Source organism: Pseudonaja textilis, chromosome 3 (genome assembly GCF_049901715.1).
Source record: "Pseudonaja textilis isolate UNSWEBS1 chromosome 3, rPseTex1.2, whole genome shotgun sequence".
NCBI lineage: Eukaryota > Metazoa > Chordata > Lepidosauria > Squamata > Elapidae > Pseudonaja > Pseudonaja textilis.
The window spans coordinates 86,145,251-86,158,351 of NC_141992.1; the positions used below are offsets into that span (position 1 = coordinate 86,145,251).

General features: G+C 34.8%; 1 protein-coding gene across 8 annotated transcripts in view; it reads left to right on the forward strand.

Moving 5' to 3' along the window:
- Positions 1 to 13,101, forward strand: part of NTNG1 (netrin G1) — a 261,099-nt gene that overhangs the window by 222,624 nt on the left and 25,374 nt on the right. For 2 of the 8 annotated variants that reach the window (XM_026700428.2, XM_087930274.1), the window contains 2 exons: positions 1,337 to 1,504; positions 9,385 to 9,522. The exons of 3 other annotated variants lie outside the window; for them this stretch is intronic. In XM_026700428.2, the coding sequence (XP_026556213.1) occupies positions 1,337 to 1,504; positions 9,385 to 9,522 (306 nt within the window). Of the gene's footprint in view, positions 1 to 1,327; positions 1,505 to 9,384; positions 9,523 to 13,101 lie in introns of all 8 variants that reach the window. 3 more of the 8 variants (XM_087930275.1, XM_087930277.1, XM_087930280.1) reach the window with 2 other exon arrangements.

Here is a 13,101-nt window from a genome sequence, read left to right on the forward strand (position 1 = left end):
TTGCAAAGCACCCACAATAGTGAACACAGGATGCTGCAATGGTGTAAATCAAAAAGCTATTTTTTTTTACATTGTTGTAACTTTAAACAGTCATTAAACAAGGCAATCAGTAAGCGAGGGCTATCTGTATCTTTACTGTAAGGTTGGAATAACAGATTCTTGCAAGTCTGAAAGCATTTTCCCCCCGCCCCCCTCCTGCCTTTGCTTTCCAGAAAACTAAGGGTAGAGAGTTCTTAAGAAATCCCCCCAAAGGCAGATTAGTACATAGTCAGTCAATCTGGATATTTTGGTTTTAAGCTCTAGTCATAGTTCACATAGCCGTAAAATGTTCCTTCAAAGAATGCTGTAATCCTAAACAATCCCTTTACAAAATCTGAGTGGTCTATTTCAGTTCCATTCCATGATGGAACATTTTATATTTCCTTAGCTCAGAGCCTTTTGAACTGAGCCCAGGAAAGAATCAGGAGCATTTAAGGACAGACACAATAAAAATCATATTTCTGGTCTTCCTCAGCAAGCAAGTGGCTGTATTTTGAATTGATACGCTTAAACAGTCTTCAAAGGCAGACACATTTCAACATAGAACCATCATTAATATTACACATTACTGGTGATTATCATCAGGTCAGATGTTAGGCCTAAATATACTTGGTGCTTTTGCTGGATAATAAATACTGTATAGCCAATCTTTGAAGAATGTCTGTGGAGATTCTCAGTCACTGAGGTTGTGGCTGTCCCAAAAGTGCTTTTTCAAAAGGCAACTGGACTTTCTTTGTTTGCTTGAAGATGTTTTGCATCTCATCTAAGCAACTTCTTCAGATCTTCCGCAGAACAGAAAAAGCTTCTTGCCTTTTGAAAAAGCACCTTTGATTCAACCTCTTTGAAGATGACCATGTTGCTACTTTCTGGAATATGTTGTATTGCAGTTGTCATCGAAGCAATGTAAAAGTAACATGAGAAAATCCCAGGCAAATATCAATTCTGGCAAAACCACCAGAGTTTGTGTTACCGGAACCTGTGCACACAAAACTAGCAAAAGGCTTACAAACATAAATGCTTTGGCTCCACTAGATCTATGACTAGATGAAGCTATCCTCAGTGCTGTGATATGGATATCTCATCGTTCTCTCCTGCCTGAAGAGAGATACCATCTTCATAGCCCCTCTCATTGTCCACATATGCTACCATGATGTTCATAAATGTATTGTCCTGCTGCTCATTCATAACCTGCTCATGTGTCATAACTTTTTATTTTGAGAAAAGAAGAACATGTGAATTGCTGAGAGTCTATTACAGAATATACCCTTTTGTATACATTTTTGTTCTTCCTTGCAAGACTGTGAATGCTTCGGCCACTCCAACCGGTGCAGTTACATCGATCTTCTCAGTACATTCATTTGTGTGAGCTGTAAACACAACACTAGAGGGTACCACTGTCAGTTGTGCAGGCTGGGCTACTACAGAAATGCTTCTGCAAAGCTGGACGATGAAAATGTATGCATAGGTCAGTTATGTTCTAATTCTGGCATTTTGTTCTCTGCCTGTTTTTAGCCGTTTGGAATCCATTGGTACTGAAATAAGATGTTTCCATCTTTTTAATTTTGCCATCTAAGCCAGAATAAGCTTTTTCAGTGAGGATGTGTGATTAAATATGTTTGATTTTAGAACTGAATCCACAGCTGGATTAAGTAAGAAGTATGAATGGCCATGATTAATTATTGTAGATATTTCTTCATTTTGTTAAAAAAAATCTTTACTAGTAGTTCAACTATGGTTTATTGAACATCATGGCAAAGTTCAGATTAGTACATTAAAACCTGCTATTGGGGGTTTGATTCTGTTTATTAAAATATTTTATATGATTCAAACATTGCAGCACAGACATATTATTTAATATTATATAATAACACACATTTAATTACTGCAAATTTTGAGCACCAGGTCAGATAGCTTCATAGTAATGTGAAATAAATATAATACCAGGCTATATTGAAATAAAAACCATGTTTACTCAATAAGAAGTGCTCCAAAATAAGTCTTGCTTCCCAAAAATCATTAACTATAAATGGAGGACAAAACTTCTTTATTCACTGAGATAAACAGAAGAAGCTGTTGAAAACCAAGCAAATGGGTAGAAGTGAAAATGGTTGCATATTATATAGACGTCTTTAAATATTAGTCTGAAGATTAGCCATATTTTGGAGCAGAGCTGCCTGCCTGCTGAATTTAACCCATTTTGTAATTGCTTTCCTCTTTTCAATAAATTATTTCAGTGTTTCATCTGTATCCAATTTCCTGCCCCTTTCTTTTTTTCCATTCCTAGTGCATCTTCTCCTTAGCTTTATGGCCTTGTTATTATTCATTTCTCCTAGAAAGAGAAGAACATTAATTTTTCTATGTGAACGATTTGTATGGGAGAGAGAAAGGTTGCTGTATTCAGATGGAGGAATCAATTTTATAAATTGGGCTCCTTATTTTACAAGTAATACTCTTAATTAATGATCATTCATACTTTTATCTGGGGAGTATGACTTTTGGCAGATGCACACATTTATAAGTGTACTGTATGTGCAGGAGAGGGTAGATTTCTCAAGACTGGTTTCAGCCAGGGTTGACAATCATAGGATGACTAATGTAGAACTTATATTTTTCTTTTATTTTCCTGTTACCTTTTATTTTTGATTAGGATCATCTTCAATTTAGGATTATCTTCCTTTTGAGCAAATACAAGAGAATGTAAAATCTTTCTAGTAATAAGAAATAGCAAAACATAAAGTCCATCTCCTTAAAAAAAACTAGTTAAAAAGATGGCCAAAATATTTCTTATAAACATTCCCCATCACTGTTTTTTTTTTCATTACTAGACACACAATGCAAAGAGGAATAACATCAAAAGAGAACTGTTTCACATATGATGCATGTCTAAGTATCAAGTTCACCTAATTATAGGAACAGAACAGGGGTGGGATTCAAATTTTTTAACAACCGGTTCTGTGGGCGTGGCTTAGTTGGTGGGCATGGCTTGGTGGTCATGTGACTGGCTGGGTGTGGTCAACTCAATATCACTCACATCAAGGCACACATTTCCTCGCCTGGCCTCACATGACTGGGGATGCTGCAACAGTTGTAAGTGTAAAAAATGGTCATAAGTCACTTTTTTCAGTGCCATTGTAACTTTGAATGGTCACTCCACAAAGGAGGGGAAAAAAACTCCAGAGAAGTTCCTGAGACAGGTAGTCTAGTCCTGCCAAGAACGTAATAAGAGTTAATGGAGAAACAGTTTCTGTAAGCAATACCAGAATGTTTCCTTCCTGCCTTCCTTACAGGATTAGGCCAGTAATTTCTTCTAACAACTGGTTCTCCGAACTGCTTAGAATGTTAACAACCGGTTCTAGAGAATAGGTGCGAACCTGTAGAATCCCACCCCTGGAACAGAGTCTTCTTCTATAGGCACACCATTTTGGATAGATAAAAACCCTTTCTCTTATTCACCATCAGCTTATCAGGACTACCTGTTCATTATTTCTGCAAGTATATATGATGAACTTCATATCCAATATTTACTGCTTCCTCCCAAAAGAATTGCCTATGTAGAAATCCACCTTGAAATTTGTCGCATGTTCGATAAATACTTGATTTTTACAGTGAGTAAGGAAAGTTTTCTAAGCAATGTGATATAACTATTGGTGTTATTATCACTGTTGCATCTACTATCATCCTTATTATCACCTTCATCCTACCTTTTGATTTTCTTAGACTACTGTACCTTACTGGATCAGAAGGTCATCTGGACTGTCAACCTGCCGTGAATTTAAATCAGTGATCATTATTTGTTATCTATTCCCACTTCTTGATGTGACAGGATTCTGTAGACTTATGTGGAATATAGTATGTACTTCTTTGGAGCTTGAAATACTATTAATTAAATGCAGTGAAATGGAAATCTTAACCGTAAAGCATTTACATTTGAGCTACAGAGTGCCACTTATCTACAAACACTGACTAGGAATCAATTATATATTTTCAACTTAAACAGTGACTCTTTTAAGGAGCCAGATTATAAAAAATATAGCATTCGGTTGATTTTAGACAGTAAGGTTTCTTTTTTTAAGAAAAAAAAAACCTTCAAGATGTTCAATGTGGCTTTTCAACTGTACATCAGAAAATTTTATACAATATTCTTTATGAATGTACTTCAATTACACCATTTCATGCTTGGATTATAATTGCATCTATCAGTCCAATGCATTTTATTGCTTCTAACAAGATTCATTATTGTAGCTATTTTTAAAAGGTATTTTTTACAATAAAAACACAGTAATCTGCATATTAAACAAATTGATGAAAGGAATCAAGATGTAATACATTTTCAGATACATAAAAATCAAGAAATGATGTTGAATTGTGGGGTGTTTTATCCACAATTTCTGAAATGAGGCTAAGTAACATTTTTAAAAAGTATCTTGTTGAATTAATTGATTATATATAAATATTAAGAAATATGACAACCACTTTGCTTGACCTGGCCATTGCAATGCATACTCAAGCATAGTTCAAAATAAAAGACTCATCTACTTATTACTGGCTAATACGAGTGAGGTTTGTTGTTTATTTAATTCTTAGCAGAAAAAAATGCACCTTCATCTAGCAATAGGAGAGAAGAGTTAATTATATTCAAGCTCCGGAATGTTGAATGTGACTCCACAAAGATAGTATAAATGGCTTTTAAGGAGTATCTTGGAAAAATAAGAATTGAAAATAATTTGTATTAAATAGGTATTATTGCAATGGACAGGTTAGTGAATCGATTTAAGGTAACAGAAGATGCAATTGTTTCAGAACCTGAAGCAATGTGACTTAGATCTAATCCAAACCATTCAACTTCTGATTAACTATTCTGATTTCTGCCTTCATTTCCCATATAGCTCCTTTGTGCAAAGGCTGAATATCATACAGTATTTTTTGCCTTCTCTATAGATCTGTTTACCCCTCCCCCAAAAAAAGAAGCTATTACAGGTAGTCCTAGACTTATGACCACAATTGAGCACAAAAATGTCTGTTGCTAAGTAAGATATTTGGTAAGTGAATTTTGCCCCATTTTATGATCTTTCTTGCCACAGTTGTTAAGTGAATCACTGAAGTTATGTTAGTGATGTGGTTGTTAAGTGAATCTGGCTACCCCACTGCTTGTCAGAAGATCACAAAGGGTGATCACATGACCCTGGGACACTACAAATCTCATAAATATGAACCAAAAAATATGTCAAGCATTTGAATTTTGATCACGTCACTATGGGGATGCTGCAGCGGTCATGTGAAAAATGATCAAAAGTCACTTTTTTCAGTGACACTATAATTTGGAATAGTCACTAAGTGAACTGTTGTAAATCAAGGATTACCTGTAATATACATAGTTAGCAATCATGACATTGATAATTCCTTTTAAGCTTTAGCATTTCTGAGTATATACCAAAGATTTGTGATGTACTATCCTGAAATCCCAAGATTCTTAATAGATAATAAATCCTGTTGAACTTGAAAAGAACATTCAAAAGAACGGTGAATTTGTCTCAATCAGCACATGTCCTTCCTAAAGTAAACACTATCCAAGTAAATAAGCAACCTTTTACTTTAGTTTAGCAAACAAATAAAAGGTGGGAGAAATGTTCAGAAAAAAAGTAACAATTCTCAGCAATTCCACTGATTGCATTTTTTAGAACTAGTTTTCAAAATTACCTCAAAACCTTAATAAAGCTGTGTTTTAATGAAATTTAGGAGCCTTTAGGATACAGCAGCACTTAAATTATAATCTGTAATCCAATATTTGCAACATTCCTTTAGTAAATTTCAGCGACAATAGCCATCATGTATTTAGTAGTATGTGATCAAAAAGCATCACAGTGCACGTGTGTACAGACATCTGTACAAACAACTTCATTAAAAACTGAAGAACCACCTGGAGTGCATGAAAATACAAAATGTACATGGTCATAAATAGTGAAATATTTTAAATATAGTTTTGTATCATTTTATCATCTTTCACTATATTAGTTTTATTTGCGCACATTTATTTTGTTCAGATTTCCAAGCAAATGGCATTGGATTATAACTTTAAATCCAGTTCCCATGGGCTAGTTTCTATTATCTAAATAGTGCTATGAACTTGATGTGCATTGTGTATGTCCCCAGTCATGAAAAAAGCATCAATGTGTAATAGGTTGTGCTTGCACAATTCCTAAAAACTGAATAAACTGGCTCTTAGAAAAAATGAAAAGAAAATGCTTTTATTTGAAAAGCAAGTATTATATTCAGCCATAGTTGAAAGAATAATTGTAGTACTATAAACAATATTTCTAAAAAGAGAGTAATCCTAACATTAATGCTTGTTTTAAATTATTGGCTAGTTGTATCCTTTCTAGAAAAAACTGAGGGACAATCAGCATTCTTAGCATAATTATCTAGTTTAGCATTACTTCAACTGGAAAACCTGAGCAAAACCTTTTGTGCTTAAGAGTTCAGATTATATAAAAATAATTACCCGTAACTGTAGTCTAGAGTGACAGATATCTAAATGAGATTGTATTACATTGTTATTCTGAATTTATAGTGACTCTCAAATCACATATTGTAAGTGTCATTTGTAATTCATAGATTCTGAAAAGTTACACAGCATGTAATATTTGCTTTTTAGAGTGAATTCTCCTTAAACTTTTTCTACTTGCAGTGTAGAATTATCACCTTTTAGCTTTCTGCTTTTCTTTTTCTCCTCTTGCTGATTTGTAATCAAATTCCAGTAAATAAATGTCAATGGAACATTTTTTAAAAAAATAATAATAATGTTTTTCACATAGCATGGATTCAAAAGAAATACCTGAGGAACTTACTGTTTAATAACTGTAGGCAAAGTTATTGTTATCCTGAAATATAAATTCTATCCACACAGGAGTATTTGCAATCAAAATCAAATTCTTAAAGAAAAAATATTCCAGAAAAACCAATAAGAAGTGTTAAATGAAGCAGGAAACTAATCTAGGGAAGGTACAATAAAAGTATTTCTGTTGTTTTAAACTGCATTAAAACAGTATAAATTGATAAATGTATCGTTATTGACAGTAGGGACTGGGAATTTACAGCCATAAAGATGGTTTCTCAATTACCAAACAGGAAAAAAATATTTAGGCAAACTTTTGTTGCATCCATTGCAAAGAGCAATATCCTCCTAAAAGGCTCCTTTTGAAAGGATCACTTTTAGCATTATTGCTAATAGTATAATGTATTTTTTAAAAACCCATGGGTGCCCCACATGTGTATAGTTCTATTCATTATAAATAACTTTCTATGGAATTGGAAAACTTTAGGAAGAAAGCAACCAAAATTATCAAGGAAAAGTTACAAATGCCTGGACATTTTAGTTTAGAGAAAAGATGAAAGTGTAATATATAGGTGGAACTCACAATTGGTCACATAGCAACTGTTTGAAGTTACAAAGGCCATGCAAAGGATATATATGATTCTATTTCAAAGTTATGGCAACTGCAGCCAACTCCATGGCCATTTGCTGTTACAACTGACCACAGGATGCTGCAGTAACATTCCTCTCCACTCTCTCCTCAGGCCTTCCCACCCCACCTCCAGCAACGATCATGTATTCTGCCCTTCAATGTCTCTGGGCCACTTGGCATCATTTCAGAAGCGAGTGCCATTTTCCGAGCAGCCTAATCAGCTTCTAAAATTGGCTTCCCTCTCCCTGTTTCCCTCCTACTGGTGGCTTGCAACCCTTAATGAGAGTTGATCTAACAGCAGACCTATGTAATTATGCTCTTCCAGAGGGTTATTCAGAGATTTAGAGGTAAAAGGTGAACCAAATATGAGTATATATTTCTTAAGGCTGAAATTAAAAGTGTTGCAACCAATATAATATTTAATTAGAGAAGTGCTATTGTTAAAATATGCATAAGGTTAACTATTGTCCACCTCAATGTCATGTTTTACACAATAACAGAAAAGCTAAACTTAAATTAAATTTCCTGCTAACTAATCTTCTTAAAAATTAATCTAATTAATTAATCCTATTAGTACTTATTTAAGTTTTCCAAGGTAATGGAAATGTTAATATTTTAATAATGATGATGATCATGATAATAATAATAACAACAACCTTGAATGAAGAATGTGCTTTGCTGGACACATGCTCCATGTGAGTGAACAATATCCAGCAAATAACACAATCAATTGGATACTACCATACTATCAATTGGATACTACCATACTACATACTACTATACTATTCAGAGAAAATGAGGAAGCCAAAGAAAACTGGGCACCAAACATTACAGGAAGACCTGAAAAACATCAATCTTAAAAGGAAGGATATGGAGACTATAGCGGCAGACATAAATCAATCAATCAATCCTTGGGAAGGACTTGATAGGTGTATGAAAAATCCAAATCTAGTGTAAACATCTGGCTGATTGTAAGACAAACCATAATAATAATACCCAAAATCCAGTGCCAGTAATTTCTAAACACTAAAATGCTGTGAATAAATTCAATTAGTCCTTGTGACTATAAAGAAAGATTATTCTGGAGATGCTTAAAGTATCTTTTCATTGCCTGCGGAAACGATTCAATACTACAGTATGTACAGAGGAGGGAACCTTCCTTTCTCTAGTTTAATCATTCAAAATGTACTTTACTTGATGATCTGTTGATGTTTCTTGAAATGCCAAGCTTACCTGATGTTCATTAAAACAACTCTTATAAACATGAAGATCAGATTGGAGAGTTAAACTATGTTTGAAGACAGCAGTGACATCATTCCTTGTTTTATTTCTACACCATCTTCTGACTCCATCATGAAAATCATTCATTAAGTAACTTGCCAGCATTTGCAGATAGGAATTCATATTTAATTTCAAAGTGCAATAGGGAATTTATTGTCAGGCCTTTTCTTTCCCTCTCTCTTTCAATCTTAATCCCTTCACTTCTGTACGAAAGAAGGAAGGGCTATACTTTTGTAGTGCTGTGATTGGTGGGATCCACCTTAAATGTGGCTCATTTACATATCTATATCCTTTAGTTAAAGGCAAATATCGCAAACTGATTAACAGGCAGGCTCTCATGCATGGATTTTTTTCCCCTTTCCATCATCTTTAAATGGTCTTCTGTAGCTGAACTCCATAATGCCGATCATTATATTTCAGCATTGACCATAACTGACCATTAGCTATACTGGTTGGAGCTGATGAAACCCAGAATCAACTAAAAGACCACAAACACCTCAACCTTGCATTATATTTACAAAGTGAACCGTGTTACTCATTTCAGTGATGCATTACTTATGACCATGGCACTGCGTTTATGTTTGTTATCTTGTTTCTGCAGAATGTAATTGTAACCGTTTGGGCTCAGTCCATGATCGCTGTAATGGAAAAGGAATTTGTGAGTGTAAGCAGGGAACAACAGGGCCTAAGTGTGATAAGTGTCTGCGGGGATATAACTGGCACAACCAGGGTTGTCAATGTAAGTAATTGCCCTACTTCTGCCCCCTCCTCATCCCTTGCTGCCTGTGCTTCCCCATGCCAGCATGCTCAGCCCCCGAGGCCAGACTAATTTTTAAAAAAGAGCAAGCTTTCCAAATGTATCTGCCTGAACCTGAAGTCTAACGAGAGCATTCCAACAAAGGCAATAAATTGGCTATGCAATCCATTTGTTTCAATATGCTGTGTAAGTGCCCCTTTCCTTTCTTTCTGCTAATGCTTGGAGCACTGTTGAACTGAAAATAGCACGTATTGGTGTCTTGCCAGCGCAAGTCAATGGAACTGTGATGAGCTATACTTCTTGTGCCCTGGTTCCAAATGCATACCAGAAACATAAAAACGATACACTAACATGCATGTGCAATTTCTGTTTTTGCATTTACCTTTTCCTAGGTACTGGAAATTTGAGGTCATGAATTAATATATTTCTCTCACTTAAGCCCTTATTTTGGGTGTAGTTCTGTTAACTGTCTGCTTTTCCTCCCCCATATGAATCTAACAGCGTTTAAATTGCTCCAGGTAATATAGAGTTATTGGTTCCAGAAGTGCCTAGTGAAACAGTAGGTACCCATGTTGATGCTGCCTTGTTCAACCTCCCAACCGTACTTACTAAGTCTTCATCCGATTCAGGGCAAAGTTTGACTAAAGTTTGAAAGCAATACCTGAAGCAGGTTTTTGTAAAACTGTTCTAGGGCTTACTTAATTATATCGACCTAAAAGCTGATCCTGGGAAATGCTAGGAAGGAAAAAGAGAAATTTTAGTGAAAAGAAGAACAGGAAGGATGGCAAGGAATATATGAGCTATTCCCAAGTCATAACTTTGGTTATGTGTGTGGGAAGTAATAAAAACACAATGCACAAATTTTGGAGGACCACTCATGTGTTGATGCCAGTGTTTTTACATTACAACACAGTCAGAAATAAAAAAAAACACCAGCAGGCTATTTGAGAAATAGAAGCAAAAATGGAACTTCAGGTAGGTAAAATGCAATTGTATCCGGTTACAATACGTTAGTTCCACAAGTTTACAATGGAAGTTGTCTTGGCCAAATTACAAATAAACACTTTGTTAAGATAATGTTAAGGTTGGCTCATCATAGTGAGTTATCAGAAAGAAGTTGTAATTTGATCTGCTCTTTATCTGATGTTGTGCATGTTATATGCTTATATATTTTCATTTCTATTTTACTTGTTCTCTTTCTTCATATTTAATGGCTACTCATTAGTTCTGTTGTGTGGTTATCACGTGAATCTTTCTCATCTTCCAGGATATATTCAACTCCTCTTCATTCTCATCTCTTTGGATGCATCTCAGATATACAACAGTGACTGAAGGCAGTTGCAGTGCCAAATATGAGCAAGTCATCCTCCAAAAGAGGGTGCAGGCAAATTTAATCTGTCTTGAATACAAAGGTTGCATAATGGTTGGAGTCAGTAAGAAGATAACAGTTGGTGTCACTTAAGACTAGGAATATATGATTTAAAGCAGGAAGTAACCAAATGAAAACTTAATTCTACCATAATTCAATAGGTGATTTTAGATAAAAACTCAGACTCTTCCATTAACACTTTCTAAAATAACAATAAGAGATTATGCACAATTATTCATGAACAATTTTTGAGTCATCTTATAAGGATTTGCTTGTGGTGCAGGAATGTAAATCAATGAATGAATTCTTAGAAAAGGTATGATTTCTGAATTGATATGGATGCTTCTAAAACTACAGGTAATCCTTGACTTTTGACCATGATTGGGACCAGAACTTCTGTTGCTAAGTGAGATGGTCATTAAGTGTTTATTGTGATCATTAAGCAAGTCATCGTAATTGTTAAGTGAATCAGCGGTTGTTAAGCAAATCCAGCTTTCCCCATGGACTTTGCTTGTCAGAAGCCAGCTGGGTAGGTTGCAAATGGTGATCATATAACCCTGGGACAACACAACCATCATAAATACATGTTAATTGCCAAGCACCTGAATTTTGATCACATGATAGGGTCACTGTAACAGTTGTGAATGCAAGTAACAGTCACTTCTATTAATGGCATTGTAACTTTGAATAGTTCCTAAACAAATGATCATAAGTCAAGGCCTATCCCATACTATTCCACTCTGAAAGCATCTGTTCTAGCATGCCAAGGGTTGATAGGTCTTTTTGCACAGATGGAAATATATATTTTAATCTGGACCCCTCAAATGATTACCAATTTATTTAATAATATTTATTGTAAAGTATAAATCCATTTACTTCTGAGTTTGAACTTTTTAACATGAACAAAATTGCACTCATATTCTCAATTGTTCAGTGCCTAATATTAAAATTAAGCAGCATTCACTTTGACAAAGTAACTGAAATACTTCTGTGGTTCTGGAATATCTCTGCAAGATATTCACAAAGAGACAGGCAAGGAATGACTGAAATTTTGAGATGGTGGATTTATTTGTCTTTCAGGCAAATGTACATTTGTTTTTTCCTTCCATAAATTGCTAATCTCAAATTCTTTAGGATTAACAGGGCATTTGAGAGACTGTTGTGATTACTCTTATAAAACACTTCTCTGATGAAGAAGGAAAATCCTTAATATTCTATCTTATCATTTGTCTTTTTTCTGGGCAAATGGGCACTAATACGTGGATTGCAATGGATTGTAATTACCCATCTTTTTATTGTCTAAGAATGCATTTGAGAACTCATGTGGGGCAGAGATATTCTTGGTGATAAGAGAAGCTTGGATTTTCATGTTATATGTTACAACATGACAACTTGTCTCATTATTTGGAAGTGGTAGTAGACTCTAAAATAACTTACTTTAATATAATACATATTATAAACGGTGGCAAAGAGCGTCACAAGCACCAAAAGAACTAGTTAGGTTGATATTTGGGTGTTTGCAGGTATATAGAATACTCCCACTCTTAAAACTTGGAAATATCGTAGATTTTTTATTAAGCAGAGACTTTCCAATTCACAGATTAGTAAGCATGTCAAACAATACAGCATCTGCAAGGCATAGTCCTATTTCCCAGTACCATATTATTTATCCTGGATTTATCTAGATAAATAATATGGTACTTATAATAAACTCTTTTTCATGTTAGCTTTATCTGTTTCTCAGGGAAATTTATTACGGCATTGCAGAAATTACTAGAGCAGCACAGCAATAATATCTCTTTAATGTGCGATAAAGATTCCCTGAAGAAATCTCCCCTCAGGACTGAAAAGCAGACCCTTGATCCTGATCCCAGTGCTGGCCAAAGCTAAACCATTATTTATTTATTTAAAACATTAATCTAGCCACTCATCTTATAACAAGCTCTGGGCAATTCCCGATCCCAATCAATTATCCAGCATCAGTTAGTGCAGTTGTTTAAGGGGTAGCAGAGAATGGAGAGAACATGAGAGGATTGAAATAAAAGGCCTCAGCTCTTATTGTAAAGGATGTGTATCCCAGAAGTGAGATATGGAACATTTATTTAAATGAGGTATATTACTATTTGGAGTGATTTTCTTTGGAATTGTTGGTATGAAAAAATGTTTTTCTTTTGGTGCTTGTCTTTTTTAAG